General features: G+C 39.4%; 1 protein-coding gene across 1 annotated transcript; it reads left to right on the top strand.

Moving 5' to 3' along the window:
* The first annotated feature begins 344 nt into the window (after positions 1-344).
* On the top strand, positions 345-27,393 carry rapgef4a (Rap guanine nucleotide exchange factor 4a). The gene is made up of 31 exons (XM_029530482.1): positions 345-412; positions 3,246-3,388; positions 3,519-3,607; positions 4,160-4,306; positions 14,549-14,621; positions 17,746-17,810; positions 18,763-18,813; positions 18,925-19,031; positions 19,681-19,802; positions 19,906-20,089; positions 20,184-20,268; positions 20,490-20,550; positions 20,694-20,770; positions 20,852-20,998; positions 21,698-21,813; positions 22,533-22,618; positions 22,976-23,054; positions 23,137-23,287; positions 23,765-23,853; positions 24,013-24,043; positions 24,136-24,214; positions 24,592-24,738; positions 25,362-25,459; positions 25,722-25,847; positions 26,042-26,220; positions 26,342-26,432; positions 26,515-26,565; positions 26,795-26,882; positions 26,980-27,044; positions 27,133-27,187; positions 27,266-27,393. Exons 1-31 carry the CDS (start codon positions 345-347, stop codon positions 27,391-27,393), a joined length of 3,078 nt encoding a protein of 1,025 aa, XP_029386342.1.
* The last annotated feature ends 558 nt before the right edge of the window (positions 27,394-27,951 follow it).

The raw sequence follows: 27,951 nt of genomic DNA on the forward strand, positions 1-27,951 counted from the left end.
ATGATCGGAGGATTGGTTATTTCCAGTTTTATATAAACATATAAAGGTTTTTTTTTTTATATTATTATGACTATAAAATGCATTCTCTCTCTCTCTCTTTCTAATCAGTCATCAGGACAGTCTGATGTTTGACTCGATCTACAGATTTTCTCTCCACCTCGCCTCTGCAGAACACTGTTGCCTTTTGTTTATTTTTTATTTTTTGGAAATCTTGTCTGCCTCATTTCCTGTTGATGCCGGGCAGGTGAGCAGCAGCAGAGGACAAGGCGGATGAAGTGTTGGTCCAGCCCCACCTTCCTCCTCCTCCTCCTCCTCAGCCGCAGAGGCAGCAGCAGGATCGAAACATGGTAGCAGCGCACACTTCCTCACATTCATCGGAATCTGCCGAGTGGATTATATGTCTGGATAAAAGGTAATCTCCTCACACAGCATGTCACTGTCGCTGCTTTTGGGCCGGCATGGGCGATGGGATGGTAGCGATTCCTCCACCACAGCCTGGGCGTTGCGCTTCAACACCTGACTAAAAACGCTGATTACGACTGAGTAGTTTTAATTTCCCAGCGGAACAGAAACTCGTTGATCAGAGCACGAACTGGGGCATCCGTCCGACAGATTGTAGCCCTCATACTGCTGTTACCTTGCTGCTGCTGCCGCCTGGAGCTTTGAAACAACATCCGTCTGAACAACTGTAGCTGTGGGCAAAATAAAATGTTGGAGCAGAGCCTGAAAACACGAATCCCTCTGTCGAAGCCGCTACCTTTAGGCAATTTGATTTTCACCCCCTCCTCAATGCGCCCGCCGACATCAGGTAACTCTAGTTATTGTTAAAATCCAGGATAAACACTGTAATGATGTTTTCCCCAAAGCTGTGCAGAGACAGAACTGCCACCACAGCATGAATTAGTAAAGAAGGCTTTTAAACTTAAGTTTAAGAGAAGACAAGCCCCTGTACAGCTGGTAAAATGGTTTTAATGAGCAGTACATACAATCTAATGAAGTTGTACATCATGCAGTCATGGCTTTTGTGCACACTGCCTGGAAGATTGTTGATTAAACATTTTGATGGTTAATAAAAAAAATAAGCATGCAATGCTTTCCTTGGTAAAATTATATGCCAATGACACAAAGCTTACAAGTCCAAACTCTCAATAAGCTATCAAATATTCCAAACAAAGTGAACAAATCCCTGAAGAACAATCAGTTTGAGTAGCAGTCATGTGACACTTTAGTCATGTGATTTTCTTTTTTACTTAAAGTGTTTTAAAGACTTTACATTTGACAAGATATTTCTGAATCCTCATCACCAGACAGATGTTTCAGAGGGGCTACATGGTATACAAATTTCACGCTGAAGATGGTTGCAGGTTTGCAGTGTGTGTCAAGCAGGACACAGCTCCAATGTAATGGCCAACTTTGGGCATGCTGAGTGAACGACGGCCACATCACAAAGGTTCAAAGTACATTATCTTTGAAAAGCAAAGTGACGCTGTGTACTAGATGTGTTTACACAGCAACATTGTCTGGTTAGTCGTAGGTTTCTGGTTACCTAGCAGATATAATTAGTGTGTTGCCTTATTCTGTTTTCTATTTTGAAAATGGTCATGGTGAATAAGAAATACAAAACAAGGGTGAGCACAGAAACTGTGCGTCATTTTTAGCAGCTCATATTATTACATTGAGCTTGGTAGATGCGGAAATATACAAAACCTCTGTCTAGTAACTGAACTGCACTGTAAATTAGAAGCAGTCCATTACTGTCTGTTTGGTACATTGTGTACAAAGCTGCCTCAGGATGGAAACATTGTGTCCTTGCTTGGACTCTATATCAGCTTGTTTGAAAGTTTTTCTTGCTGTTTGACTTGGTTGATTTCCAAAGAAACACCTTGGCTTCATATTTGAAACCCAGGCTCCCACACATCACCCTCTCTCTCCCGCCTTGCTGTCCGCACTTTATATTGTGTGTGTGTGTGTGTGAGTAAGTACACAATGCTGAAATAATGGAGAGCAGACTTATCTTCGTTTCAAAAGGGGCCAGGGGTTGTGACACATAACATTGAGATGTAGGTGTGATTATACGCTCTTTATCAGGAAGGATGCAGGATGGCGATAATATTGTGAGGTGAGGAAGATGATGCACGATAAGGAGTCATTTGCTTGCAAGCTGTTTCTCAGTGAAAAGCCTTTTATTGTACTGTACAATGAATGCTTCTCTGATGCCAAAGGATTGTTGGCAGTGTTGAATGAAAAGTTTGTTTCCCTTTTTGAATTATTGATATTTTTTGGATTCACTTTTAATGCAGCTAGATACGGATTCAAAGTTGATATAAGCTATCGAGCAACGACTCGCAAGTTGCATCAGAGTTTCTGTATTTAGTGTAAAAAGCAGCGAAATACATAAAACACAGGTTCAAAGCAAACTGTGGTGATGTGAATTTGATTTGCAATTACTGATGCAGTGAAAGATCAAACCATTTGATAATGGGATAAAAAGAAGTATAATTTACTATTAGGCTTTGGGTGACTTTTCATTGTTATGTTAATTTTAAACAGACTGAATCTATTTTTCATTTCAATCTGTAGCCCTTTCTGTGTTGCCTGTTATTTGCGGATTAATTTACAGAATTAGTTTGATATTGAGTACAAAATGGATGACAACTCTACCTATTGTGTTGCTTTCATGCAATATTAGAGTCTTTATAATTGTAAATCCAGGGAGTGCAAACAGTGTCATGTCAGTGTTGGAATTGTTGGAGACTGGAGATTTCTCTGAAAGATTTGACTTAGCAGTGGGTTTGAATTTTGCATGTCGTGCATTTAAAATCCAACTTTCATGGATGTGGTGTTGAGTTAGCAATGCACAGTATATTATTCTTTACCAAAAAATAAATAAAAATTGTACAACTTGATGATATGCAGCATGTGTTTGTTAGTTGTCTGACCTCAAGAAATGTGTATCAGATTGTAGTGTGAAGTCTGAATGTGGGGCCACTGAGCAAGTATGAGTGCAACTTAAACCATACTAAACATAAAACTGACTGAAACTGTATAAAGAGATGGACCAAGTCTCCCTGATGTAACCTGTGTATTTCTGAGGAGCAGTTTTGCAGCTGTGAGTGGGCTGACTTAGTCGAACTCGTGGCTGATTCTAAAATGGGAAAAGAGGCCTCTCGGCAGAAATTTCATAACCCATGTACTCATTCTTTGGCAGATACCTGTACATTGACATTGTCTTCTTGTTTCCCCAGACCAGCAGAGCGCTCTGGGGAGGACATTGATATAATACTTGCACGTCTGAAAAATTTGAAGGCCTTTGAGAGATTCCATCCCAGGTTGCTGCAACAGATTTGTCTGTATGGTTTCTATGACTGCTTGGAGAAAGGCATCACCTGTAGGTCCAAACATATGCTCAGAAATGGTCACACATCAAGCACAAAATAGTTCTTTAGAAAATTTCACAATATAAATGGGTTTTTTTTTACTTTCATTGCATATTTTCCTCTTTTCCAAAATGTTTCCAGTGTATCGCCAAGGAGACATTGGCACCAGTTGGTATGCCGTCCTGTCTGGTTCGTTGGATGTTAAAGTATCAGAGACTTCAAGGTATCAGGTATGACTTATATGATTTCACAAGCATTATGATATCCCAGTTTAAACCGTGAAATGGTTAAACAAATGACTGAGCTGTCAGCCTATTAGCATATGACTTATCAGCTTATGCTCATTTCAATAAATGTGCAAATTTTTTCAATTTGAACCGTCTTCCTCCATCTTTCTGTGAAGACTTTAATGGTTTTTTTTTTTCTTTTAACCCCCCATCTGTAATTCATGCAAAACAGTCCATATGCAGCCTAGTTTTGAGTGCAGGCTGTAAAAACCATTTTACTCTTACTTATATTTTTTAATGCTGCAGCTTAATGTGCCTCAGTTTGTCTGTGAGTTGATTGGAGTAATTGTATTGCAGACTGGAGTGTCTGCGTCTATCAAACACAAGTGTTCAGGTGATTGCCTCCAACCTTTGGGAGTGATCGCAGACTTGCTTCTCAAGTGCACTTCACAGCGCTTTACTGTTTGAAAGAATAAGGACATTATGGTAGTAGACCACAGCTGGACGTTTTAATCCAATTATTCATTAGCTGCACTCTCTATGTTTATGTTAAAGGATGCTGTCACTATATGCACTCTGGGAACTGGTACAGCTTTTGGAGAGTCGATCCTGGATAACACCCCCCGACATGCCACCATTGTTACACGGGAAATCAGTGAACTCCTACGCATTGAACAGAGGGAGTTCAGGTCTCTGTGGGAAGTGAGTACCTCTGTCTGCACCATCTGTAGGTGTATCAGACTACACAAATGCTCTGGCTACATTGCAAGTGCTGACGCATCTGAGACATAAACTCAAGGTAAGTGCTTGCGTCAGAACATCTGAAAAGTTTGGGAGTTTGTTTGTAAGAGGACTTAGATTAGAAACCTCACACAAAGTGTGAGTGCACATCCCTGAAAAAGAAAATGTGACTACATTTTTTTTTTCTGTTTTTATGAAGCTATCCTGGCTGATTCAAATCTCAACACTTGAAGGAAAAATTCTGCTCGAAGAGCATAATGAAGAATCCTATCTTTTTAATAGAGTCCAAATCACCCTTCATCTGCTGTATATGTTTCTCATCTACTGTGGAGGAGGCTTTTTTAAAGCCAGGGAACAGACACCTGTCTTAGTCTTCTCCTGCTGGAGATGAAATGCTGAATCTTAAAAACCGTCATGGGCATGTGAGAGTGAGGGGGTGTAGAGCCAAGTGTCATGTGGATTAGTGAATTTATTGTGGGCCTCCTGAAGGATTAAGACTATTATTATAGTCCGTTTATCGTATTGTAATCTGCTCCCAAGTTTAGGTGCACGTAGGTCAAAGATATTGGCTTTATTTAGATGTAGTAAATGTACTGTGTTTGACCACTAGATGGAAGTACAGTGCCAAGGATGAACAGTTTCTCGGACCCAGTGTTTTTAGTCTTAATCGATACATTAGTTCATGTACTGCGTTTCTTGCTGTGCTGGAACAAATATGAAATGCAACTTAATATGCATAAGAGCATCAATAAATCGTTACAAGATACTAAGGAAGCATCTTTGTTTAGGGACAAATTAAAGTAGGTTGCTGTTCTCAGCCTCAGCGCACCATCTTCTGCTCATGTTGGCTTGTAGGTTTCATGCTGTGCAGAAGCCCCTCTCCTCTCTCACCCCCCCCGGTACTAGGTTGGTTTCCTAAGAGAGACAGCCCATTTCCTCTGGGACTGAAAGGCACCACACAAGCGTGTTAAATTATGATGTGCGTGTCTCTGTCTGTACACTGGCCAGCTGCAGTGTGCTGGGGATACTCCTGGTTGGTCAAGGGTTGAGACTCACGTGGAAATACTGCCGAGCTCCACATTTCACTTCTGCCCCGGGGCAACCTCTTCAGTAAGGTTTGTTCCAGATTAGATTTTATGGCTTCTGGCTCTGTTGGCCAAATTGTTTTATGCTGTTCTCAGATCTTCTTTGATTTCCTTGTTATGTAATATAATGACTGTGTGTCAAGTGACTGTGTTAGGATCTAGTTTGCCAACTGCCAACATAATGTGTAAACAGATAAGTCTGGCATGGCTACAATTTTATTTCTGTGTAGGTATGAAGAAGCAAATTCATTTTTGAATGACAAGGGCAGTCTTTGTATGTTGTGCCAATCTTGTATTTTTCGGTTAGATTCAAGAGAAATGGGCAAATAATTTCGGATTCGACCTTTACCACCTCACTCACTGAAGGAACTAAATATCAAACTATTACAGGAAGGTCTTTCTGAAATTGTCCTCTCTCCACTCCTGATACCTTTTGTTTATACAGTAGTTTCTTGGCTGTTTTCATCTGATTTTCATTAGTCAGAATGATGTTTGACATGAAAAGCGATTTTCAGTTCTTTCTACAGTCATTCTGAAAGTTTCTTTTTGTTCCAATGTATCACAGTTTTTTTTACACAAGTCATTTAGGACCCTGAGGAATTCAGTGCGTGAGAATTGACTGATTGTTAAAATATAAATCATATCTAATAACCTATGGATATTAATATAAAATTATTCCAGTATTTTTTAATATGGAAATAAAGTGTTTCCACTTCACCACCTGGTTACCCAGATCAATTTGTCGAACCCAGATGTTTGACAAATTGGCAAAACCGAGACTGACGTGCTGTTGAGTCAAAACTCCCATAATCAGCGTTTGGACAGGTAGTTTGGAACTCACTCATGGCATTTCACAATTTGTTGTCCTTGCAGCACTTTTACCAAATTATTATGTCTGTTAATTGTAATTTTTTATTCCTCTGTTTATGCTGCCATGCAGAACATCTGTTCTGATGTTGGGCTGTTTCAGCGGTGGCATGAAACTTCAGACTGATGTACTGTGGCCACAAACTCCCACAGGTTTCCTTTGGCCCCACCCTTCCCTGCGCAGCTTTTCTGGCTTAGGACGTAAATGACATGCAGCTAATTCACACATGCTTTGTGAAAACTGAACTACATTTTGTGATGCACGGAAACGCATAGTTGAGGGAGGTCAGTGTTCTTGTTGCTGATGGCCCTGAAAACCAGAGATTTCCTTCATACCAGCTGATACACACAGAGACAGTAAAGGAGTGGCGATGAAGGGGAAGGTACCGATTACTGTCTTTTGCTGGAGAGGAAACCTGAGGAAGCAACATCATATCTGTCCTCCTGCCTGAGGCGAAGCACTCTTACAAACTATGCCAGAGTGAGCAGAGCTTTGCTTTATGGAACAGCCTATGGATACTATTTTAATTTATTTTTTATTCTTGGCTGTCCACATCAATTATTCAGTTTATATGTTTCTCCTGTGTGCTTTTGTGCTGTACATAGAGCTTTTCACATGGCTGTGGCCAGTGACAGATACAAAGGCTGTCTGCTTGTATGAACTCTCATCGGACATCATCCGATTTAATATTTATTTTCTTATGTTGCTGACTGCTGCAGCCACCACTAAGAGCTTTCATGCAGCTTTGCACATGACAGAATCTGCGTTCTGTTACTGGGAATGAACAATGTGTGCGCGTTGGTTTAGTGCAAGCTCAGGACACACGGACACACACACACACAGTGACTAAAGCTTAGATGGCTTGATCGTCAATTCACTCTCTGCTCTTCATTTTGTTTCCTGCTTCCGATGGCCACTGCGACTGAATCAACACAATTGTAATTTGTGTTTTTAAGGTTGTAAGCTGGCTCTTTTATAGTCACATCAGCATTCGTGTTGCCTGGACAGGAAGCTGTGCTGTTGTTTACAGATGTGCACAAGCGTGTGTCCTGCACATGCTTTGAGTAACACTGCATTACATTTTTGTAGTTTTATACCTACTGCATGTATGATGAGTACGGGGGGGTTTGTGTGTCACTATCAACAGTCCATAGAAGCAGCCTGGAAAGCTGATGAACAGGAAGTGGCAGGGACGCAGCATGCCCTCTGGTGTCTGAGGATTGGGTGGAGGGGGTTGGAAAAACAAGGCCACATGAATTCTCTGGCTGTTCAACATCCAAGTACCATGTCACATCCAGAGTCAAGAGTACAGCGGATATGTGCACAAAATGAACAGGAAGATTGTATCAAAAACATTAATTCCCTTATCTCTGTTCACAGAGTCCTACATCATCAAAAGTCTGGAAATTGAGCTTCAATCTGTCAAATGAAACCAAGCTGTGTATTTATTGGATGAAATTGGCAATGCTACTAAATGTTATCAGTTCATCTATACTGTGATGTGGCTCTATGGAGGGCTATGCTGTAGATCTTAGATGATTTAAAATCAGCATTACAGTCTTAAAAGGGTGTTGGCATGACTGTAGATTTTAGGTCTTCTTTATTTCTTTTGAGCAGGATTCAGTTTAAACAGCAACACATTATGTGAATCAAAAAAATTCAACCAGCAGTAAAGAACTAGGTTGAACCCATATCTTTCAGTTAAACCACGTCATGAGTTTCAAAATTCAAATCAAATATATGAGTGAGATGAGAAGAGAATAAGGAAGATGGAATATGTTCCTCTGTCCAGTGTGATATCTTCAGTTGCTCCAGTCAAGATGTTAAAATATCATGTAGTTAATTCTGTTCAGTACAAGTCTTTGTTGCAGCAAATTCATGATGGCGACCAATTTCAAATCCAAAAGGAGGCACTACTTTCTGTACAGGTTCCTGAAATTGTAGGAGCTAATCTGTTTTGATGTGTTGGGAGAGTGAAGTGACATTGACTCCGATTCGGCAAAGTGATGCTGTAAACAACATTAACCTTCTTTGTTTCTGCCCCATCACTTTCTTTGTCATTTCTATATATTAAATTTTTTTCTTGTTTTCAAATGAGCCATTTTTTATGCTGTCAAATCTGTTAATTTGATAAGTGCAGAAAGAGAAACTTGGTCCAAACTTATGAAATGCTTCTGGTGTGAAATTGAGGATATAGAGTTGGGTCTGTTGTAAACAACTGACTTCATCAAATCTGATTATTTTCTACTTTCTGTACTCACATGGGCAGTAATCTAATACAGTCGAATTCTCACTAAAGCTCTTCTGTTGTCAGACAGTGGAATAAATAAGAAATAGTGACTGAAGTGTGGCCCATTAAGACTACATGCTAACTTTAAGGCCATTTCCAAGCTGTTGCTCTGCTGCTGATATCCTGATTTTATAACCATAATGACATGCAACAAAATCCCCAAACGCATAAATGTTTTTCCAGAGAAAGGGTTGGAACAGCAGAATATCAGCACTGCTGTTTTCTTTGAGACATGAAACAGCAGAATGTTACAGACAGATATTCCAGGAGTGCATCATTTTAGTGCAAAGCTTTGTTTTGCATCTCTCCTGTTTTGGAAAACTTTACTGCATTATGCTGCAATATTAAATGAATACATTTAATAATTTCAAATTAAGTCCGCCAGCATTTACACAAAAAGAAATCTTTTGTTTCCTAAAAAGACAAATTTTAGTTCATGTTGAAATTGACGAATTGATACTGTGCTTTAGTGGTGTAGAAATTCATAAACAAATCTGCCCTAAATTGAATAAAAATACTGTACATTAGAGTCACACTCTTGGCTAGTTTTTTGCTCAGGAAGTTTAGAGTTTCAGCTGTCTTATGTCTTTGATAAATGACAAGGTCAAAGATAAGACACCATCTGGTATCTGTCCCTGACAGTCAGGGGCTCAGCGACAGCCGCAGGATGCTGGTGCTGCCCGTACATTTGGATCAGTTGATTCTCCCTGCATGTCCACAAAGGGAAATGATGGTTATTATTACTTCTTTATTTCTTTATTTTTCACATTTCTGCTTGTTGATCAGTTAATAGGGAGATAAAGACAGAGAACGCGTGAGAGGGAGGGAAGATTGAGCATGCTCTCCTGTGTGCTCACTGACTGGAGTTAAGTAATCACCTAGCAACTGCTGCTCAGAAGTGAGCAGCTGACTGCCACTCTGCTGGTCTGAGGCGGTGTGCTCGCTCTGCTCTGACTGAAACACAGGCTGTGGATCCACTCCTGGATCAGGGTGACAGTCTGACACCCTGGGAATCTTACAACTGGATATATTTACCTGGATAAGGAGGATTTTGAGCACCATCCAGCCACTAACAGCCATAATAATCTGCATGGGACACCGGTAGCATCTTTAGGTAATCCTGTTTAAACTTTTAAAGAAAGACGTATATTTGATTGATGAGAAAATATTGTTGGATCGAAATTGTGACTGAATTGTGCTTTATGTTGCACTACTGTTTGCAAGTTCAGACTTTGTGTTCAAAATAGTATAATTCTGCTTTTGACAAAAAAGTGATGAAGCTCTGAGTTAATTTCTAACTAACTGAATTCCCCAGAGGACTGAAGAAGCTGTAGAGAAGCTCAAATGAATCAGTGGATGCTTCGAGGACAGTTTGCACTATGTTGCTTATGTAATTTGGGGTGAATTATTCAAAAAAGAAGAGTGCATTCATGCACATTAATCCTTGCTATGCCTAATGTGGTCAAGCATGAACATCTAAAGATGAGCTGGAACTGAAAAAACCTTTTTGTGAATTCTACCACACTTTAAGGAACCATGTGAGACATAGTCAACAGTGTTTCACTCCATGGTGACAGTCTTTACAGCTTTAAAACAAAATATACTGACATGAACAGTGAAGTCAGAGTGCAGTGTTAGTGTATGTTTTATGTAAATAAAAGTTCTTTACATAAAAGATGAAGTCAGTGAGGAATATAAAGGTGAAAAGAACGGAAACCTCATCATGTTACCAAGATTAAACCTGATTGTATGTAGAGATTATGCTTTGCAGAACCTTATAAATACACAGAACAGTTACAGCTGATTCCCTCTCAAATGTTGGGTGAGTTTTGGATTTATTCAGAATTTTCTATCCGGTGATTTGTTCCATCTTCAGATCGGTTTTGGCAGGATCTCATCCACACTTGCAATTTCATCCAACACCAGAAAAATGACAAAAAAAATCAAATATTTATCAGGCTTTAATCATCTTGAAATAGTCTCAAGCAAACAATGGAAAGTACATTTAAATCCACTGATTGATGAACAGACAGATTGCACATCACTTTTCAAAAACAAAACTTTCACTGTGGCATACATTTTTACATTTGTGTGTTAATTTGTCATCTTCCATCATGTTTTTTTTTTCTTAACTATATGAGCTGATAAAGATCTAATAAGATCTGGTATTAGTACATAAAACAACAACAAAGTTATATTGTCTGCTTATCTTTCTTAACTTCTTATCTTTGTCTTATATTTGGAACACATTTCACTGGAAGAAATAGACAAAAAAAAAAAAAAAACACAATAGTTTGGTGGAGATGGGACATTGAGACACTGTAACCTGTCTCACTTTAACATTGTGCTCACTGTCTGCATTTCTTATCCGACGCAGTACAATTATCCTAAAGGTCTATCTCATTAAACGCTCGTGCCACGAATACAAGAGAAGACATTGTGTGCAGAGATGATTGTTTTGTTTTGGACTGTCCATTTGCCAATAAATTATGATGTGTGGTAACAATTTATCAATCTCAAAAAGCTCCTAAAAATGATGTACTACCCAGACTACCCAGACTACACCTGGAGGTAATGGACGATAAGGAAATATGTCAGTTTTACAGTTATAAAGTGACAGACTTTATGGAAATGGATGCACAAATGTCACCCAGTGGTTGTTTTATTGTTACATGAAGTATTGCCAGATATATTTTCCTCCCTGGGAAACATGGGAAGTGCATCTAACTTTTGATGCCTTTATAGACAGAACAAAAGTCAACATGCCTTTATGTGCTTATCATCACACTCTCCCACAAATCATTGTAGTGTAGGACCTACAATAACGAGACTGGTATTATTTTTGCCATTCTGCAACATCCCTCTCAGCATTTGTGGAAAATTGAGGAGCAACCTTTTTCATAGATCAAGACTCCCCCGTCACAAAGAGACCAAACTAAGGTTTACAGAAATCTTCTGTAGTTAGTAATTAACAAGCAGATAAGTCCAACGTTTTGATTAGGAATGTAATTATTTGCTGTTGGGGGGAAGAAGAAAAGCACAAACTGGTACATTTTGAGTACAGTATGATGAACATACTGTCAAATCATTTTTGTGTCAGTTTTTAAAATTTAAAATGTTCACTGGTTCATGTCGCTCTTCTTTATTAGCTGATGCCTTTGTATATCTCTAAAAACCTACATTACAGACTGAAAGGACTTAATCAATTATCAATTACCTATTGATTTTCTAGAAACTGCCAATTAATGTTCTAATGGTTTTGACTCACAATAAGGCAATCAAAAAGGCAACTATAAGATGAAATGCTAATGCTGAAAATAATATACACGTAAAGGGTGAAAAGACAGTGAGCTGGAGGGTGAAAAACAGGTGAATTGTGGCTCTTAAGAGGCAGAGGCATCATGACAAACAAAATGGAAACAGAGTGCTCTGTACACACCTGACGATGGTCCTAATCTTCCTCTAAAACAACACCCCTCCCTGCGTACGGGATTTAAGCCCTCAGGGAGTCTGGCTTTATTGGCTCTGGGGGTTTCAGTTCATTTGTTCATGTGCGGCTCAGTTTAAGTGCTCCTCCCTAATCTTAAATCCATAAAGTGTCAGCAAATACAAATAGACTTGTGTAAGCGACTCCGAAGACTTCACATCTTCTGCACTGATAAATTTAATTTAATTTTTGTGTAGAACAACCCTCTAGAGGGTTAGTACAATCTAAATATAGTGTTGACTTTAATCTTGATCTTTTAGCATCTCATAAAATTCAGTTCCCCTTTTTTGAGTAGACATACATAATTGGCATTGTTTTTAAGGACTGAGTTCGCAGTGACATTTCTGTTTTTTGATTGAGGGGGGAGAAGCTGTGTGCCCATGGGGGGGTTGCTAAATTGATTACCTGACTTCAGAGGGTAGAATTGAATTTAAAATGGGACCTCTGAAAGTACATTACTGTCGAGGAACAAATGGCAAGAGAGTTGTAGCTTTCACTCTGTGTCCTTTGACGAGGAGATAGGAAGGCAGAGTGAATCAGCTGGTCACTAAGAGGCTCTCAATCAGTTTTTTATTGACCTAGAAAATTGCTTCTGTGGCACATAATCATTTTCTCTTTGTTTTCACCCACAAAATATTCTAAAACTATTATTTGACAAATTGATAAAAAGAATCAGCTTCTGTTAGATTTAAATGTGGTGTGTTTAGGGTTTAACAAAATATACCAAAAACCACCAATACTGTTTATTTATTTGTGTGTGTGTGTATATATATATATAGGTGGCTGACAGAGAGAGATATTCTCTGTATAAAGTATACCTTTAATCTGTTTTATAGTGAAATATAACCTGATTGTAATATTTTATTTTCTGCCTTGACAATTTACAACTTAAGTCAAACATTTTCAACACTAAAGCACTGACGAGGACACAGTAGTGAATGACATCGTGGAAAAACACCAAGAATAATTTCTGAACAGCAGGTGAAATCAGTTCATCTATGAACAGATGCAGTTAGTCTTGAAAAAGCAGATTGCTAGGACTTTAATAATAGGAAGATATCGATTTGATCTTGGTGATGATTAAGATTGTGAATTTGCAGATCAAGGTTTTTATTTTTTTGATTTTGAGAATGGCTCCATGTTGGCAGAGAGTGGAATTGTAGTTTCACTTCCCCGCTTTGTCATGAGGTGCATAAGCTTGACATTTCTTTATGGCTCTGGTGCCCTCCTTGTACTGTACACCAGTGTCATGAAAAAACAAAAAAACCTTGACATTCATGAGTCCATGATGATCCTTGCATAACATCTGTGATGCTACTGGGCACAGTCTTGGCATGAGACATGGACAGTTGTACTGCTGCGCTCTGTTTGCTCTGTTGCTTTCTGCAGCTTGCACAACGTGAAGGATTATATTTGTTTGGTAAAGCGAAATGAGTTGCCTGCGTGACGCAGAAAAACAAATGAAAAGGTAGGATGGAAAAACAGAAAAATTAGAGTCTAGCAGGATATTTGATTTGTAATTTTTTATTTAATTGATTTTAGAATTTTGTTCCTAATAGTGATGCATTATTACCTTTTTTTTTTTTTTTTTTTTTTTTTTTCATTTTCCAGTTTTCACGTCATCATGTATTGTCCCCTCTTTGTGATAATTTCTCACTGAACCCGACTTACATTTGCATGTCTGGACTAATGAGGGCAAAATATCAGCAAACACCCCAAACTCTCACTGATTTTCTCTGCCTCCTCACCTCCTGGAGGGAAATGATGACAGAAGGTTTTTTTTTTTCTTCTTCTTCTTCTTCTTGGGAGAGACAGAAGGAAATGACATGCAACATCAACTCCCAGCCAGAAATGAGCCCCAGATGTTTCTGTTCCATGTTATTCACTTCTACATTATTTAAGGTGACAAACCTCTGTGCTTTTCATGTAATAGTGAACAGCTTTTTGGCTGACTTTAATCTGGTTCAGTCAGGAATAAGTGTTGGGGATTTACCGTAACATTGTTAAATGACACACAATGTTGTTGTCTTCTGATTGGATGTGATACTTTAGGCCTCAGAGGTGACAATATTCCTTACTGAATAATCTATGAATTGGTTTCAGATGAAATTTTGTCAAGCATCTGCGTCCTGTTGACACAACGATCTGCTGAGTTCTTTCCTCTGGTGCCACCATCATGTTGACATTTGTGTTTTTGAGTACAATGTATTTAAATTAAAATGCAATTGCACTCAACTGTGTTCAGCCATCGGCCTCAGCTGTAGTTTTTGTTGCCACCATTTAAATTCCTGACAAGCTTGCTGTGTTAGCATTTAGCCTAAAGCACTGCTGTGGCTAATCGAAGCCTAAAAGCCTAAAGACTTGTCGTATGCATGATTGGATTGGTTTAACCAAAGAAATGGCGAAATCGATGTTTACTGGTCAGCTACTAATCTCTATCTTTGATTTGTTCTTTCATTTTCTTTGTCTTTAGAGATATCATCAGTACATGGCTGGGCTCCTCACCCCACCCTATGGAGTGATGGAGAGCAGTTGTAGCGCTGATAGTAAGTAGCCCAAATGTTCACTATGCTAATGTGCAGCGGATCCTCCATTCGGTTGGGGAGTCCTTGCACAACAGACATCCTTCATCTGGGATCCACAGTTTAGTAATGTACCTTAACTCCAGAGGTGTTTGGTGTCAGTGGTTTGTTAGCACAAAAGCCTGTTCTGAGCAGCTCAATCTAACCATTTCTGTTTTCATACTATGTGTATAAAGAGGTTTAATTTTTATCAAATAACTTTGTATAACAGATTCTTATTTTGTGCAATTCTCAATGATATTTTTATTAGATTTTTTTTTTCTGTTACAAACTAACTCAATATTAACTCAGCTTGCTCGAACAGAGCACTTAGCTTGCTTTGAAGTCACATACCATAAACATGATGTACAGCAGTGAGAGCCCAGAGTCTCATAGCTTAGGGGCTCTGTTTATCGTATAGCCTTATCTATTTCTAAGCATATTTCATAAATGATGGACTAAGTTTGAAGAAAAATTCTTTCCCAGTTTATTTCCCCAACAGTTAAACTAAAAGTAGATTTGCCTGCTCTCATCTTCATCACTGTATTGTGCTTTGAAGCAGTGCCGTAACAGCAGCATACTATAAAGTACTCAGGGGATTTACAGTTTTGTGCTCTATATACAAAACTCCAAGACAGAAATCACACAATCATCCAGCGGCTGGAAGCTGATGTACTTTCCTGTACAGTACATCCACAGCAGCTCAGCAGTTTTGTAACTGTAATGGCTGAATCAAATGAATTAAACATTAAATAGTTTTCTTAGGTACAAAACAGCAGGTTTTTCAATGAGAAGCACATTTGTGTCAGTCATACATCTTAAAACACAGGCTCGATTCTTCCTCAGAAGTTATCAACACAAATCAACAACGTAGTTTTGACCTTGAAATATTCAGACCTCAAGTACTTTACTTTCCCTTACTTTTGACTGTTTGGCTGCCAGCCAGGGCCGAAGGCATTATGTGTTTGGGTTGTCTGTCTGTCTCTGTTGTGAGGCTTATCTTGAGGCTTATTTAATTATATCTTGATTGTTAAATTTCAAAGTCTAAGGCCACAGAAACCTCCTGTATTTTTGTGTGAGTGTAATATATTACCAATGCAGGGCATCAGTTACACAAATAACAAATTCATGTTACAATTATGGCAATTTAACAGACATCTAACAGGAAAAAATTATCATGCGGTGATGTTTTACATTTAAATGGTCAACAGTCAACTTCAATGTAATATCACATTGAAAACATTTCTGGAAAAAAATACTAAAACCCTTCTGGCCATTATTTACCACAGGAGGGGAAGATAATGACCATATTTGCTGCAACATGATTGGTTGGAGACAAACAAGTGTGAGGTGCTATTTCGAGGTCTCTCACATGCATTGTGTACAGTACATTCCCACTAATTTAACTGAAATGATGTGACACTTGAACAAATGGCATAATGTCACATGGACCACCATCACAGATAAACAAATACAATTTTTCACAACTGTTATTGTCCCAGTGCTAAATTTAAACAAGCAAAAATTGCATACAGACCCACACAATAAAAAATTTAAGAGCGTGAAAGAAGATGGCTGGCAGCAAAATAACTTGACTCCACTTTCATGTAAATACGACGCCAACAGCTTCATGTCCTCCAGCAAAAAAAAAAACAAACATTTAATGGTACACTTAAACATAAGGGGCCTCTGTTTCATACGTTAGCTTTCTGTGCCTTTCAAAAACACCCATGTGAGCATTTTGTGCTCCAACTGGAACAACAACATTAAGTGGAAAGGTCAGCCAAAATAAATGTTGTTCATAGTCATATTTCTGATATAAACAAATCTTTACCATCAGGAGGAAAGAACGAGTGACCTAGAATTCATTGTTATTTCCAATAGCCCCTGTACCAATCAATCGTTTTGTTTTTTCCTTTGTCTTTTTCTCAGTAGTCTGTATTTCCTCTGTGGTCTGTATTTAGCAAGGTGATTGAAACGCTAACCACAGAAACCACGAGCGCTCTACTAGAATGATGAGATATTAAATGTTAGAATAGTACGGATGTGTGGCTTTTGTTCCTGGGTGTGTAGGCACGAGTGTAACGTTTCCTAGCTGTGCCCTGCTTTCCTCTGTATTGTGTCAATTGTGTATCTGTCTTGTGGTATAAGTAGTCTGAGAGGCACATCTAAGAATAGATGAGATATGCCCCTGCAGATACATTTGTGACTGAGCCGCCTTGACTGATTCTGCTATTTGCCCCAGAGGGGAGGAGTACAGTACACGCTTAAATCTGAGCTCTGAGAAATAGCCACACCCCTCCAACCAATCCTCTGCAACACATTTTGCATAGAGAATACATTCCAGTAAAAGTGATTTTTCACTGGTTTTCAGGGTATCTACGAGAATTTTCTGTGCAGAAAGCAGCAGTCAAACAACATCTTCAGTGAGGGACAAATCTAAATTAGAATATGTAATATTTCAGTATACGGCTGCAGTCATTTTCATCTATTTATGATATTAAGATAACAATTGAAAATGAAACTGGATAGTTGCCCAAATGGAGAAAAATTAAGGGAGATGGCTTGAATAGCAAAAGAAAATAAATATTAGAAGTGAAATGTAGTTTCTGAATATGGTGGGGAAAAAAAACCTGACCAGGAAATAAAATGCAAATTAATAATAAACAGTGCATTTATTTCATTAGTGCAGTGGGAAACGGTAGTGTGGGTGGTACTTAATACATTTTTGTCATTAAATGTAAGAAGAACAAGACAGTATGTACCAAAAGTTTAGGCTAAGTGCTCTTTGGGTATTTCAGGTTTTAGAAGAGTCGTAATGAGATTTTCTAAATTCATATTCAATGATTAAATTGGCTTTTTGTGGTATATTAGCCACAACCTGTTTTGTATTTGCTCAAAGGAACTTTCATCATTGGTATGAAATTTCTGAATTACCTTATCAATTATCTTTAATGATGTCACCCTGCAGGGATCTCTTTGGATATGAGGAAGATTGCAGAGAAATGAGACAAACTTCTGACACAGTTGTAATTGATCCTAAAGTTCTTTTCTTGAAGTCACTTCACATGCGCTGTATAGTTAGATATCCTCTGTCTTTCCCACCCAGAAATGCCGGACAAAGGGAACAGAAGCAACAACTCAGTTGTTCCTCTCTCAAAACATCAGAACAAGGTAATTTCTCTGAAGATAACTCACAAATTTGAGACAATGCTAGGGGATTGGCCTTGTTCATACCGAGGAAAGACTTTTTTTCAGTCACAATAAAGGATGTAACAGCATCCTTTATTGTTGCTGGTCTCGTCAACAGAAATGCAGAAGTGTAAAGTTTGTTCAGAGTTGGTCTAAATATAAACTAGGACTGGAGTTCTTGTCCCCATCCAGAGCAGTTCCTGTCCCACCTTTCCTGGCCTCTGTGTTGATAATGTGGTACCACAGTAGATTTATGGTGCCCTGTGCTTTGTTCCTTCATATAGTTAAGTCAGAGTGTAAATACTAACAGGATTGTTCTGTTAGGTGAAAAACAACTTAAAATGACTTTAACACATGTATAATAATTATGAAAGCCAAGCTTCTCTGGCTGCTGAACGGACAAAATTTTCTTGTGAATAAATGATGAGGCTGTAAAGCCTCCACATAAATGTTTGAGTTAATGCCGCTCTCTGTAACATGCAAACCGCATTTTAAATGTCACATCCCCGCGGCCCACCCTATAGTCCCACTTGAAAAAAACAAAAGGAATATCTGAGTTCCATTTAAAGAGCCAAATGCATCAGCCAGGACTTTGGGAACACACCATTACTTTAACTCAGTAGCAGCATACAAAGCCCAGAAGATCTGTTCATTTTCACAGCTCGTAAACGCAGGATGTCAATCGTGAGTCACATAGGAGCGGTGAGAAAGACGAAATGTTGCTCACAGTGAGAGGATTAATAAATAAATACTCGCTATTTAACTCTATGAAGTCTTTATTTTGCATAAGAACTCTTGTTTAGGAACAGCAAGCATTTAATTTTGCTCAGTGTCTGTGATATTGATTTCGATCAGAAGAACCAGAGTGTCATTGGCATGCATGATGTTTTTTTATGTCAGTTTCACTTATTTTTTGTTTCATTTTATTTCGCAGAAGTCATTCATTGAAAGCCCCGTCACACCCCACCCCAAATACATTTCTCAGGTAGTAAACTCGGTGAACTGTATGTAGGCATCAATCAGGACCTGTTAATGTGGTGCAGGCATTCAGCAGGACTCTGCTGTGCTTTGATCTGATTTGAATTGTACGACGCAGGTGCCCTCAGAAAAGATCTTGAGGGCTGGGAAGATTCTCCGTAACGCCATCCTCTCCAGGGCGCCTCACATGATCAGAGACAGAAAGTACCATCTGAAAACATATCGGTAGGTTGACCGTTTGTAATACGTTTTAATGCAACCAGCGTGTGAAGGACTGGATTACATCAGGTGGGATTTTTTTAAACATAAAAAAACCCCAAACACAATCTAAAATACCAACATACAGTCGCATTACCTTCCATCTGTACTGGGCCAGTCTTTGCATTGATCATCTGTATCATTTTCAGGCGCAGCTGGTAGCTGTTTACAGAAAAACATTTCTAAGAGCTCATTGTACACTACCTCGCCAGAGCAAAACATTTCCATTTGGGAAAACAAAAATAGAACAAAAGGAGAGTGAATGTCTCAATTTCTCAGATGGATATAAACGTGTGTGAACAGGCAACTCTTTGCAAAAATGTTCCTTATATCAATATATTTAAGTCACATTACTGTACTTATAGCTTATTGATTGAATAATTGGATGTGTGTGTGGTCGCTGACAATTGCATGTCCCTTATTGTATGACTACTGTTGTATTACATAATATTTGATTTATTGTTTAGAAATAAGATTACAGATTAGGAGAAGACCAACAATAGCAAAAAAACAAGAACATCGATGATTAGGACCTAATGAAATGAAAAATAAACAGTCAAGCAAAATCACAAAAAAGGCACGTGACATGAGTTATGTGGACTTGTTTTGTTTCCAGGCAGTGCTGCGTGGGGACAGAGTTGGTCGACTGGCAAATGCAACAAAGCTCATGCATTCACTCTCGTATTCAGGCTGTGGGCATGTGGCAGGTGCTGTTAGAAGAAGGTGTCCTCAACCATGGTGAGACGCTGTGTGATGCCTGTGTCTGCACACAGTTGGTTATGTGTGAGGCCGAGATTTTAAATTTATGCCCTGCTGTCTGTGCTGTGTTGTTGTGACGCAGTGGACCAAGAGCTGAGCTTCCAAGACAAGTACCTCTTCTACCGCTTCTTGGACGACGAACAGGAGGATGCCCCTCTGCCCAGCGAGGAGGAGAAGCAGGAGAGCCAAGAGGAACTGCAGGACACCCTGCTCCTCCTCTCGCAGATTGGACCCGATGCCCACATGAGGATGATTCTACGGAAACAGTAGGACTTTAAATCGCTAACCTGCAAAATATTATCAAATGAAGCAATCCACTAGCTCAAGCTCTTATGTGTTTATTTATTTCATGGTTTCCAGCCCATCTGAGAGAACAGCAGATGATTTAGAGATCATTTATGAAGAGCTGCTCCATATAAAGGCCTTATCTCATCTGTCCACTACTGTGAGTAGAAATACTGTCTGAACCAAATCCTGGTATCACTCTGTGGATTCTGAGACAACTGCTGAGAATTTTGTACCTTTTTTTTTTTTTATTGACATTATAACTTACATAAAATTTTAGGAAATTTTACAGAGAAGAATTGAATAGCAGAAAAGTGAACTTTGTATGTTTGCACTTCCTGTTGCACCATGACAAAGTGTCCCCCCTTCCCCGCTGGCCAGGTTAAGCGAGAGTTAGCAGGAGTGCTGATCTTTGAGTCCCATGCAAAGGCAGGAACAGTGTGTAAGTATTGTGATTAAACAGATGAATGGGAATGTGACTCTAGAAGTCAATACAAAGTCACCATTAAACCAAATCCTGTAACTTTATGAGGCTGCCAAAGCTTTCGTCTGTTCCTGATATGATTCATTTTCTTTCTTTCTCAGTGTTCAATCAAGGAGAGGAAGGCACGTCATGGTACATTATACTGAAGGGCTCAGTCAACGTTGTCATCTATGGAAAAGTAGATATTTCCTCAAGTAGGATCAATAAGATTCGGGCAGTTTCAGCCGTCAGTAACTGAGCATCATGCTGTGCTCCTCAGGGTGTTGTTTGCACACTTCATGAAGGTGATGACTTTGGAAAGTTGGCCCTTGTCAACGATGCTCCCCGCGCTGCCTCCATTGTGCTTCGAGAAGACAACTGTCACTTCCTTAGAGTGGACAAGGAGGACTTCAACAGGATTTTGAGGGTGAGTTTCTGACTACTGTCTGACATTTTAATAGTGACAAAGCACTATTGCCCTCTGTTGGCAAAAGCTCAGCAGTGCAGCCTGTGAGAGGCCACAACAGCCTTCAGCAGCCATTAGTTTTTTTTCATCACACTAAAAATGAAATATGTGATTTGTGTTATTTCAAGAAAAAAGAGATAAAATGCAGAGTTGGCCTTAATTATCTGTCAGTATAAACACGTGTCGAGATCCACTGAGATCTTCAGCCATCATAGGTTTCCTGCTCCATCTACAACAACACATCTGCAAGAACTAATTCTCTTGTGCTTTACATTACTTATGACATGACAATGACTACATCATAAATGGCAGCAACATGTGGTTGTTCTGAATTTTAAAATAAAAACATCCCACTGGGAACAGTTCAGTCCATTGTTACACCGTCGGGAGCTTATTTTGAAGTTGGTGTTGTGTGCTGACTGTTCATCTAAGCCAGTGTTCTGCCACTGTTGCTGTGATACAAACAGCCAGATGTCAAGTTTGAACACCTTCATGGCTATTTCATATTCTTCAGCAGACTCGGTTGGCTTGCTTGTATTCATACAATCAAACAGCATTTTGTTTTGAGTCTTTATACACACAGGTTTGAGTCTTAAAAATGCTGTTTTGTTTTGTTTTTGTTTTTTTTTTTTCATTTGTATTATGTGTGTATGTGTGAAGGATGTGGAGGCCAACACGGTGCGTCTGAAGGAGCACGGTCAGGATGTTCTGGTGTTGGAGAAGAGTCTCAGCAGCTGCCGAACATCCGTTCAGGGAGCCTCATCCTCACATTACAAGTAAATGCACCCACCACAGCAATACATACATTAATGCTGAACAGAGCTTTGTCAAAGCGCTTTGAAAACGGTAGAAATCCCTTGTAGGGCACTGGAGCCTATCAGCCCAGTGCGTGAGCAGCGAGGGAAAATGTACCCTGACCATACAAAGGCATCACAAGCGTGAAGCAATCCTGTGCACTGCAGCCAACAAGAGTTATCTTAATAGAGGCATCTGTCACAGCAACGTGGTCTCTGTAATATGGAAAGACACATTAATGGTAATGATGGCCTAGCTCCAAGGGGATGAAGAAGGCCTGGCAAGTCACAATTACTTTCTCAGGGTCGACCTCTAATCAGTTCTGCTCTCCTCACACATGAGAGTGTCAAGACTGTGTTATTCCCCATGAGTGGGGGGAGACACAACGCTGCTCGTGTAGTTCGCTCTTTGCTGCTATCGAGTAATGAAAACAACCAAGGCTGGACTGTGTTGATTCTCCTTCACAGACAAGATGCCCGACATTTTCGTGGCTTCTCTGACAGCTCTTAGCCCAGACTCCCCTCAATCTTCAGCCGGCCAAGAGCTCTGTGATTGTAAATAGGATTGCTATCAAATGAAGCAATCACAGACACACGTTCAAGTAACACAAATCGGTCGAGGGCCATAGCCATGTCATTAAGCATTAAGAGCCAGTGTTTCTTGATTAGAGAAGGGTGTGTTTTATTCTGTGTCGCTCCAGATACAAGGTAATGTCGGGGACGCCGGAGAAAATTTTGGAGCACCTCCTTGAAATGATGCGATTGGATTCTCAATTCACAGAGTCAGGTACTGCTCAGCATAAAAACATTGAGTATGACGGATTATTTCTGCTCTAACCTATCAATATGGTGACCATTTACTGTGAAGGGTTTTCCTACATGCAGTGTATTCATTCTGCCCTCTGTCCTCTGCTTGCTGCTCGGCTCTGACCTGTTTGTTCTCGTCTATAATTAGCCACACATCACAGAGCTGATGTAATTACTGCTGCTTGTGTGGATACATATGGTTTTCAGTTTGCCCGCAGAGGTGACAGAGATGGGGCCATGTGGATCAGCGGCCCGATGGCGCTGGACACTCTTTGATCTGCTCTTTGCTCTCCTCATCACAGGTGCTTAACATAAGGCTCTCTGCTTTTTCTCACAGATTCAGCTTTAGATGACTTTGTGCTCATGCACTGTGTCTTCATCCCAAACAGTCAACTCTGTCCAGTGTTGATGGCCCAATATCCTTTAACCAGAATGATGCCTAATGTGTTTTTCTGGCTGTGTGAGAACAAATGGATTTGATCTTTAACTGCTGTGCACCTACCATGCCCAGGCCTTGCAGGGCACTGAACAGGAGAAACTGGATTACACGCTTAACAACAAGCGCAGAGTGATCCGCCTGGTTATGCAGTGGGCAGCTGTTCACGGAGAGCACCTGCAAGAGGATGACAATTTGGTGGCCTTTCTACAGGTTAGCGGTTAGATATGAATGCTACAATAGCAACAGCAATACAAGTTAATAACCAATGCCCTGTGCAATAATGTCAGGTGATAAATATTGACTGCACCGTTTATCTCCTTTCATTTGTGACTCTAATCTGACTTTTGAATGTTTATGTGGTGCCCGATAAATTGAGGATTTATACAGTGCAATGAACTGATTGGTCATTATAGAGTATAAATAGATAAACAGATTTATTTTTACAATAATAAATATAACTCCAGACCCACAATTCCATCTTAAAGCTTACAAACAAACACAATACAGCAAAAGGATTTTGCAGAGTGTCTTTCCTCAGTGAAAGACAAAAAGATGGTATATCTCCATTAAACAACAAAACACTTTGTGCTACCCACTGCAGCTGCAGAAGAATGAACTGACAAATTATTGCTAAATATAAGTGATTTATTGCATCCTCTGAAATTCTCATCGGTTTCTATTTTTCAGGAGATTGTCATGGCGGTATCTAATGATGCCAAAGCAATTCCAGCCATCAGGGACCAGGTAACGGAGCTGGAGAGAATTGTAAAGTGCAAGTAAGCTATTGTTATTTTTAATTTTCTTAATTGAATCCTCATTGTTTACCCCGCGCGCACACATATACACACACACACACACACACACACACACAGACATTTTATGGACAGATAATAAATTCTCCAGAACTGCAAGTTTAATATATTTTCATGTTGTAGCATTGAAGATGCCAGAGTTTCTCAGAAAAAGGTATAAGGCACATATTTTTACTTTCAAATCAAGATTCACGTGTAGCTTTGTTATGTGGATACTTCTGAACCCAGATTTTTCCTTTATCACAGCACAAAGTCCTGCTGAGACACTTCACAATTGGAGAGGAGAAACTTCAGAAACGTCAGCCTATTAAGAGTTATGATGAAAGTAAGTAGACATGTCTCCACATGGGGTACTGTGTGCCACAGTTTTTTACTGCATCCACAACTTGAAATATTTAACATTATAAACAGGTGCGCCGAGCTTCTGTGTCATTTAAAGGAGCAGCAGAAAATGCCACTGCTATGTGGAGGACTGGGTTCATGACTAGAGATTTTCAGCTCCAGCTCTTAACACTGACTCAGAGACCAACAAATTTAATTTAGTGATAATTAATACTGACTGAAGATTTTTGGGTTTCAGATTATGTACTGAATGAATATTATTGATCTCGCTGTGAAGCACTTTGTGGTGTGTCTGTGCAAAAAAAAGTCCTATATAAATAGTAGAAACATTGCTGACTATCCCATATTTTCTTTCTCCAGTTCTGTTCAAAGTGTACTGCTCTGACCACACCTACACCACAATCCGCGTCCCTATAGCTGCCACAGTCAGGGAGGTCATCGATGCTGTGGCTGACAAACTGGGGTCAACAGAGGACCTGCTCCTGGTCCACCTTACTTCGGCAGGAGGTGAGAGCAGCAGCAGCAGTTGCATGTTAACCACTCGGGTACGAGCAAGGTGTTACACTATTTAATCCTGGCCTTATTTAGTGAGAAATGAGCTGCCTGATGCACTGTGAACGGCTGCAACAGGAGGTGCTAAATAGTTTACAAAGCACCTTGAGAGCTCAGTTTTCCCACAACACTCCAGCTATCACTGTGAACTTCCTATTGCAATGGCAAGTAAACAACAACAGAGCAGAAGCCGATCTCATTTGCTTGAGTGTGCATATATCGCTGATTGTGGAACCATATGCTGTGGATTAATCTTAACAAGGCTGAGACTTTTAACACGTATTACAACATTTTTTGAGATCAAAAGGTTTCAGCCAAAAGCAGAATGTAATAATTGACTGATAATCGATAATGGCACACATTCAAATAGTGACCAAGTGTCGTGGCAACTTGATCTGCAGTATCTCAAGATATTTCACTGGAAGCCATGAATGATCAAATAAATATAAATACATTTCATGATCAACCATAAAAGGTGTAACACAACTTTAGATAAATCTGAAGTGAGCTATTCCAATATTAATAACAAATGTAAATATGTTATTGAACCTCATGTGTTTCTTTTTTTTAATTTACAGAGAAAGTGATCTTCAAGCCTAACGATGTTTCAGTATTCTCCACTCTCAGCATAAACGGACGGCTGTTTGTCTGTCGGAGTGACCAGCTGGATTCTTTGGTGTGTTAATGTTTAGAAAACACACACTGCACAAATAGTTACTGAAGTGTCACAGTCAGTCAGCTGTGTCTTTTGCAACCACCTACATTATAGACTGAGTTGTTTGCATGAGTGTGCAGAGGTTATTATAGCCTTTGAAATGAACTGTTTTTAAAGTTACTTTATGTTGATGTGTTATAAAGAGCACATTTCATATTGTTTTGTGTGTTCATGATAGCAAAATATAAAATACCTAAAATATGGTGATTTCCCTGTGTTCTAGACCCCTTTACCTGAGCAGGAGGGTCCTTATTCAGGGTCACTGGCCAGCTTTGAGTTGATGAGCTCCAAGGATGTGGCTTACCATATGACTTCCTATGACTGGGAGCTTTTCCATTGTGTACATGAGGTATAAAATAGAGAATGTGCTCCTAGCAGAACTCATTTATTGAACAATGTCCTTTTAAAGGTTTTCAAAATGTACAAATAAATGTATTATTCATACCGTGATATGACAGATATTAGAGTTTAATTGGTTTGCTTTTATTACATTTGTCTATTTGATTCACCAGATGGTCTGATATATTTTTCGGTAAATTGCAGCTTGAACTCATCTACCACACGTTTGGAAGGCAAAATGTTAAGAAAACCACTGTAAACCTGGATCTGTTCTTGAGGAGGTTTAATGAAATTCAGCTTTGGGTGATCTCAGAGATTTGCATGTGCTCTCAGCTCAGCAAGCGGGTGCAGCTTCTCAAGAAGTTCATCAAGATTGCTGCCCAGTGAGTAGACCACTGGTGTTGTTTCCACATCCACTCTACGCTATATTTCATTTAACTGTGATTGCAGTGCAGTTCTGTTGGTGTGCTACTCTGTCTGACCTTTTCATGTTTATCATCAAAGCTGTAAGGAGTACAAGAATCTAAATGCCTTCTTTGCTGTCATTATGGGCCTGAGTAACCCAGCGGTGAGCAGGCTGAGTCAGACCTGGGAGGTGTGTATACGTCCAATGTGTCTGTTCAGAATTAGTCTTAATTATGAAATGTGTTAACCTCCCATGTTGTCTGCTTTTGCAGAAACTTCCCAGCAAATTCAAGAAGTTTTACAGTGAATTTGAAAACTTGATGGTAAGTGGAAACTTGCCTTTTCTCTTCAAAATGTCTCCATCTGTGATTAGTTCTGCATTCAGTCCAAACAAATACTGAGCAGAAAATCAGCAGTGCAACTGGGATTACACTGTCAGCTGGTCACTGGAGCTGAGTGTGTGTTTAGCCTCATCTCCCATGGCCAGGACTGCGACGGATCCATTTGACATAGTCGTGATGGCACCTCTCATAAGTGTGACTGTTTCCACAGGACCCGTCCAGGAACCACAGAGCGTACCGGCTGACAGTTGCCAAGCTGGAGCCTCCCATTATTCCCTTCATGCCACTGCTGATCAAAGGTCAGCCGTTTATTTGATGAGTACTTATTTTGTAATACAACATCAATAGTTTTGTAGTTTTAACCACAACACATTAACACATTGTTTGTTTTTCCAGACATGACTTTCACTCATGAGGGCAACAAGACATTTATTGACAATTTGGTCAACTTTGAAAAAATGGTGTGCAGACTTTTGTTTACCTTGTAGTGTAAATTTTTTTATTCATCATTAATTCCTGCTGTTACTGACTATAATTTTTGTCTTTCAGCGAATGATAGCAAACACAGTGAAGATAGTGAGATACTGCAGGAGCCAGCCATTCAGTAAGTGTTAAATGAGCACCTCTTAATGATTAGACGTTATGCTCATCATCAGCACTTTCTGTTTTTATGTCTAATCAGATCCAGTTTCACCTCTGGCAAGCAAGAGCCATCCAGAAGTTCAGTCTTATGTTCGCCAGCTCAACGTGATCGACAACCAAAGGACATTAACTCAGCTCTCTCATGGACTTGAACCTCGAAGGTCTTGAACCCCCTCAGGGACAGAAGTGTTACACTTTGATGCTGCTTTAAGTACATGATGCATTTTTATAGTGGGAGGAATTTAATCCAATACAGGCAATCACATGGAGGCGCTAACAATGTATCATGTAAAGTGATACTGTTTCAGATGCCTTTGCCCAACTTATTAAGCCTTTTATTACAGTAATTTGTGATATTCTGACAACAGTAATTGTCGGTGGGTGACGTACAGTTCTTTTCATTTTGCTGCAGATATCATCATCAACCCAAAAAAGACAGGCAATTGAAGTAATTAAAGATCTTTAGGGGATTCATCATTCATCAGATTATTGTGTAACATTTCCGATGTAAGCATCATGTGATGATACTTTAAAAATGCAAAGTCTCCATCATATTCCTGATATTCAGTTGTTTCATAGCTTTTGTATCAAACAATATTTATATACATATTTAATTTTGTGAGATTCCGATGTGTTGTAAATTGTGTACAAATATTTATTCTGACATCAGCATGCAAAGGATTATGTTTGTTTGACTGTTTGTTCTTGTGAGTAAATTTCTGTGTC

This window comes from Echeneis naucrates, chromosome 21, assembly GCF_900963305.1.
Source record: "Echeneis naucrates chromosome 21, fEcheNa1.1, whole genome shotgun sequence".
NCBI lineage: Eukaryota > Metazoa > Chordata > Actinopteri > Carangiformes > Echeneidae > Echeneis > Echeneis naucrates.